General features: G+C 33.1%; 1 protein-coding gene across 4 annotated transcripts in view; it reads right to left on the bottom strand.

Moving 5' to 3' along the window:
- The window catches only part of CFH (complement factor H), a 75,890-nt gene extending 70,142 nt beyond the window's left edge, over window positions 1–5,748 (bottom strand). For 2 of the 4 annotated variants that reach the window (XM_045298294.1, XM_045298293.1), the window contains exon 1: window positions 5,513–5,735. In XM_045298294.1, the coding sequence (XP_045154229.1) occupies window positions 5,513–5,570 (58 nt within the window). In that variant the 5' untranslated portion in view covers window positions 5,571–5,735. Of the gene's footprint in view, window positions 1–5,512 lie in introns of all 4 variants that reach the window. The other 2 variants (XM_045298295.1, XM_045298292.1) reach the window with 2 other exon arrangements.
- Between the last annotated feature and the right edge of the window lie 430 nt (window positions 5,749–6,178).

The following is a 6,178-nucleotide window of genomic DNA, read 5'->3' as shown; positions in this document are numbered from 1 at the left end:
ATGGAAACATATATACAAATATAGTTGATTCATTAATGTGTGGATTGTTATAAGAGCTGTAAAAGCCCCCAATAAAATGATATTTTAATAAAATTTTCATTTAATATTCTATTCTAGAAATTCATTTGAAAAGGTATGGGACTAAAAACCTGATCAATTTACATCGAGATTACAAAAATGTTTTATGAAATTTTATTGGAAGAAAGCTTTAAATAAAGTTAAATCTTGTTTTGTACATAATATCAATGTGAGCTGCCACATGCACTACTGCTCCTTTGGCATGTTTGAAAATTTTTGCACAAATACTATTATGAGTGGTTTCACTTCATATGCTTAGATTTTTATAATTACAGTAAACATATTTTATTCCACTAGATGGTGCTAATATTCTAGCATAAAACAAATGAAATCTTTTCCTCTCAGAAATAAAAAAGGCTGGCTTTTTTTTTTCCTCTCCATTTCTTAACTAGGTTTTTACATGAAAATGTTCAGTTTAATTACAGATTTATATGTATGTTTTTCACTACAGTAATTCACCTCAACTTCAGGGAGTTCACGTTACTGTAGAAATAAGTTAGTTGAATTTCATGTTAATATTGTGAGTAGAAATGGTTTCCACAAACATTAGAATGTTGACAAACTTAATTTCCCTTCTACTAGGCTAATTAGAGGAAAGTAATTTTATTTTTCTTATCAAATTATTTATTTTATTTAAATTTTGTCTATTAAAGTACCTATTCATAAAATATTTGGCCCACTTGGCTCATCAAAAGCACATTTTCTTTTGGTTATTATTATTTTTTTAATGTAGTTCTTATGTTTAATTACAAGGCAAGGCACTCTTTGTGGAGGTTTTCATACTGCTATGGTAATAAACAGGTTATAGGAGAGCTTCCAGATTAAATACAGACAATGAAGGAAGGGCCGGAGAGCTACTCCTAAAGTCAGCCATTGGGAACTTGTGACTCACAGCTACTTATGGGGCTGCCCTGCATCAAAAGCAACTTGAGTTTAATGAAAGCAATTCTAAATCTAGTAGATGTTAGAGGAGATTGCAAAGCAAAACGACAAAATAAATTCAGAAAAAAGTAAAACAAATGGACAGAATGGAAACAGCAAAAGCAGATATTTTAGTTAAATTTCTTATCTCATTGGAAAACAATCATATAACTGACATACACTTATGTTTGATATAATCCAATAAGCTTTTCAATATAAGAGCTGTAAATAAAGATAATTTGTAAATAATATGACAATAATGTAAAGTAAAATAGGAAGTTATAGATGTATATATGTACCTGTGTTAAAGAAAAAATGAATAGTGATAAGCAGTTAAGAAAAATAAACTAGAAAAGGTAGAACAGAGAATATGCTGTACTTAATAAAAATCATTTGAAGACATATAATCATATTTTTTAAAATAAAAATATTACTATGCATGGAAAATAATAAAAATAAGAGAATACTAGATTTTTATGGAGCGAAAAAGAGAATAGCATATATCCATAAGAAATTGAGCAGAATAACATTTATATGACAATTAGGGATTAAATCAATTATTAGGACACCATTGGTTAATTCAACTGAAATCAAGAGTCTTCAAAGGTGCAACATTTGAATAGTTAATACCTGATGTCAATCAGTACACTGTGACCATTTCATCTATCTAACATTAATTGTATTCATAGAGAGAGTTTTTGTAAGAATGGATTGTGTACTTTAGATAGGAACTTAGCCACAGGATGATGTTAACATGAGGAGCCCACAAGGTATCTCTTCCAAGAAGCAGTCTGCCATATTTTGCTCTCTTTTTGCTTCACTTCTTATAAACCACCACCCAAGTTCACCCCATTCCATCCTCTCATCCCATTTAGTGTTTTTTATCTTTCCTAAATAATCCTGCAGTAACATTTTTCATCCCAGTCACAATTTTTTAAAATGATCAAGTACAATATATTAATGAAATAAAATATTTATTTATTTTGCTTTTCCCCATCAAGTGCGCCACTTCTGGACAGCTGTCATCATCGTGCCAGACACTTGTTAGGAACCCCATGAACAATTAAACGAGATGACGTCTACATCAGCTTCATGATCAGTTGTAGATCAGACAGTCATAATTCATAGGGTTTTTCATTGCTTAATGTTTAGAAGTAGTGCACCAGGAATTTCTTTCTGGTCTGCTTTAGTTTGGAACCTCTCCTGAAATTTGTTCAACACAAGACTCTATAGTGGCTCCGAGTGAGCTTCATCAACCAAGAATCAAATCCAGATTTCCTGCATTGCAGTGAGAACTCCACTACTCAACCACCAACTACTTTGCTTGGCACTTAGCAGTCACTCAAAATAAAAAAATAAAAGGAAGAAAGAAGGGAAAAAGTCACTGAATGAACTGACAAATGAATAAAAATAAAATTATCTGGCATCCCTTTCACTTTATCTGTAAATTGTGGACAGCCTGTGAAAGGACATAGCGCACAACAACAGATGTAAATAAGTTGAAAAGAAATGGAGATAATGTTTAAAGCACATTGCATGAATACAAGAACCTATGACATCTATCATTCCATTGTTCATCTGGGCGATAATGTTAAATTTATTTTATAGTTTTTGAAGTCAGGAATCAGCTTTATTTAGCTCAAAAATCTTTTGGAATTGTCTGAAAGCACATTTCTATCATCACTTTTCTATCTATTCCATGTCTGGTTCACAAGGTTTATGAGAAGCTTGGCTCTCTCAGTTAAAATGTCAAAACAAGTAAACATGCTCTGTTAATTTGTTGCTTCCCTCCTTTTCTTTTACTATTTTTGTGGATATCTTCTTCTGTTTAGTTACTTGACCTTCTCTGAATCATGTTTTTTAAATGTCTCCTTCTAATTTTAAGCTAAAATTTGACACATTTTTCAATGCCCTATGTTCTGAGACTTGGTGAAATTGCTAAGAAGTTTTTAAAAATGGGCAAAGAGCATATTTGTTTACTCAAATCAGCAGATTAATTGGCAGAGTCTCAATGGCCCTGGCAAGTTGGACACGGGGCGGGGGAGAGGGAAGGGAGCATCTGGAACAAAAGTGGCCAAGGCTACAGAACAGTCCAGAACTGAGCAAATACAACAGGTCAATTTTGATTTGGGGGTGGAACTGAGCAACCAAAGGCCCCCCCCCAAAAAAATCTGCACTGATCTACCTTTGAACTTAATTTGGAAACCCACTTCTAGCTAAGAAGAATTTACTTTTTAATACTTAAAGAAGTCAGTTTCAGTTCAAAATTCTATACAGTTAAAGACTAGCATAGTCCCTGCCAGGAGATGCTTATCCTGGCCCACGTTTCCCTAGTCTGCCATTTTGGTAGGTATTTTCTTAATTCCCTGTGCACTTTATTCAGATCTTTTTTATCTGGAAATATTTCATTTTCCAGAATCACTCTGTCCTATTTTTTTCCAGCCCTTCTCCTCATCCATTACGACTCTACCTTCTATTTTGCTACAGAAATGTTATCAGATAGCATTGATTTGAAGTAAACGATGAATAGTACCGAAGGCAACCATCCCAAATATTTTAAAAGAGTGTTTACTCTTCCATTTATATTTCAGATTGATTGAAAGTGATTGGTTAAAAGATCAAGTATTTTAAAGAGAGAGAAAATATTGATAACAGAGCCATGTGACAATTTAAAATCACATAAGTAGACACCTATACTACTAACATTGAAAATATACTTTTTTATTCTTTGGAGTTGGGAGTGAGAAATGGGCTCACTGCATTGAAATCTGAGCAGAATCTGAGATTATACACCACTGTCTCAATATTTCTGCATTAGAAAAAATAACATTCATATAAAACTATATAAAGCATGTAATTTTATTGATTTATAATTAATTGTCATAATAGTTATAATATCAATTTGTTTTTCAGATCAGGTTTAATTCACTCATGAAACCGTAGTTTACTTGAAATAATCTAATTTTTAAAAATGGATTGTCTCTGATTTGAATGGAAATATTCTATCTTTGACCTATACTGCATTTAAGGGACTGAATTATCATATTTTGACCTTTAAAAAAGATACAGCTCCAGATTACAACAGAGCCAGTGTGTACTTGGACATATTTTGATGGAGTACTTGTTAATTTTGTTCATGTTGGAATTTCTGAAATGTGGTATAATTTAAAATAGTATCCATTTTTTAGATCCTAAAGGATACATTTGAAAAGTTTCAAACTCAAAAATTTACTGCCATGATGTAAAATCTGACTCATAGTGACCCTAAGGACAGGGTAGAACTGCCTCTGTGGGTTTCCAGAGACTGCGCATCTTTATGGGAGTACATATCCCATCTTTCTCCCAAGGAGCAACTAGTGGTTTCGAACTGCTGACCTTGCAGATCGCAGGCCAATGAGTAATCACTATGCCTCCAGGGCTCTTTTTGAAAAGCTGACTCATGATATATACCACAGAACAGAAAATATGTGCTACAATTATGAAACTGTTTTAAACACTGTCCTGCAATTTGAACGATATTGCCTCTAGTGAGTCTGTCATAAACGGGGAGAGGAACAAAGTTCTCCCAGAGGAAAACCAAAATGTAATCTCTCATGAAACAATAACAAATTAAATTTACTTGTGAATCTAAAAATTGTCCTACTACTCTCAGGAAAACTAACTTCTACACTCATATCTATTACTCCTAAAGTTACGTTTCTAGGATATGCTATACAGTATGACCAAGCAAAACAAAATAAAATAGAAACTTCTGAACAATTTAGACTTTACAGTCAATTGTTTTTCAAGTTTACATTAATATTTTTATTCTAAAATTACAAGCAATGCTTGTTTACAAGATGCTCAAGTCTGTAGAAATCTGAGTGATAAGTTATAAATAAATTGATCTTTCGGGATGGATAAAACCTACATCTGAGGAAAGAATCCAGTCACATACAATTTGAAGACTTTTATTGAATGATGGACGTTTGGGTTCTGTCTACCTGTCTTTCTATTTCATTTACTATGCCCTGTTTATCAACCTATCGTCTATCTATACTTTTTAGCACTTCAACATAAACTATTCTGGTAAGAAATCTAAGCATAAAAAGGTAAATTATGTCATGAAAATTGGCAAAATAAACGATCATGACAGATTAGAATTTTCCAAAGTGTACATGCATGGTTATACAACTATAAGCATTTAACCAACATCACTAAATATAGACATAATTAATTGGGCTAGATTTTGCTGTGTTGATCCTCAATAATAAAACAAATAAAATTATATAAAGTTTAAAAATACTTATGAAAACATTTTTAACTTTTACATTAAATAAAAAACTGATAAAATGAAGAGATATGCCATTAAAATATGCTATATTGCTCAAACTGATTTCAAAAGCTACTCACGTTAAACTCAGAATAATAATGAAATCAAATTTCTAGACTAAAGTTTTTACCATCATGAAAATATATTAGAAAATCATTTATAAATTAGTTAAAGCAAAAAGAAAGATCCTTTTAAACTTACCTTCTGCGACACAAAAGGTCCAGAGCATAAGCCAAAGAATCTTCACTGTAAATCTCATTTTGGGTCCTTTTCAGTAAAACTTTCAATATCCGATTCTGCTCATTCTCTGTCCGGTCCACGTCTCCTAGACACTGTTGTTGGAACAGGAAAGCACTTGCTCCAAGTGGAAGTTGAAACAGTTTAAAAATTAAAGAGATTGCTAGATGCTCCACCCACCCGAAACTTCCGCAAAAGTGAAAGGAAAAATACAAGTGCGAGCCCTAGGAATGCCGGTGTGAATTTACTCACACAGCAGTCCCCCTGAGTAAGAACACTGCGGCCTGCCCTGTGGTTGGCCATTTATAAACGTAGGCGGGACTCGCTGTGGGAATGCACAAAGCATTAGTTGGTGATAGTCTCTACTTTTTATAAATCCTCCAATCATTCAAACTTCACTAGGGTCTAAAGTGACTAAGTCCCAGAACAAAAACTCTTTTGAAAATCACTTACCAACATTCATGTGAGGCAATCCTTTGCTTCAAGCTCTTGACAGGTCAAGTACATTTTGCCAAGAATGCAGTGCTGGCTGATCTTTTGGGGACGGCTTTTCCCATAATTTATGAAAAGGAATCTCCTAAAGATAAAGTGTGTGTGTGTGTGTGTGTGTGTGTGTGTGTGTGTGTGTGT

The sequence above is a fragment of the Echinops telfairi genome, unplaced genomic scaffold (assembly GCF_000313985.2).
Source record: "Echinops telfairi isolate 266 unplaced genomic scaffold, ASM31398v2 ScPeMD7_7424;HRSCAF=8462, whole genome shotgun sequence".
Classification (NCBI taxonomy): Eukaryota; Metazoa; Chordata; class Mammalia; order Afrosoricida; family Tenrecidae; genus Echinops; species Echinops telfairi.
This window is presented reverse-complemented; position numbering and strand designations above follow the sequence as displayed.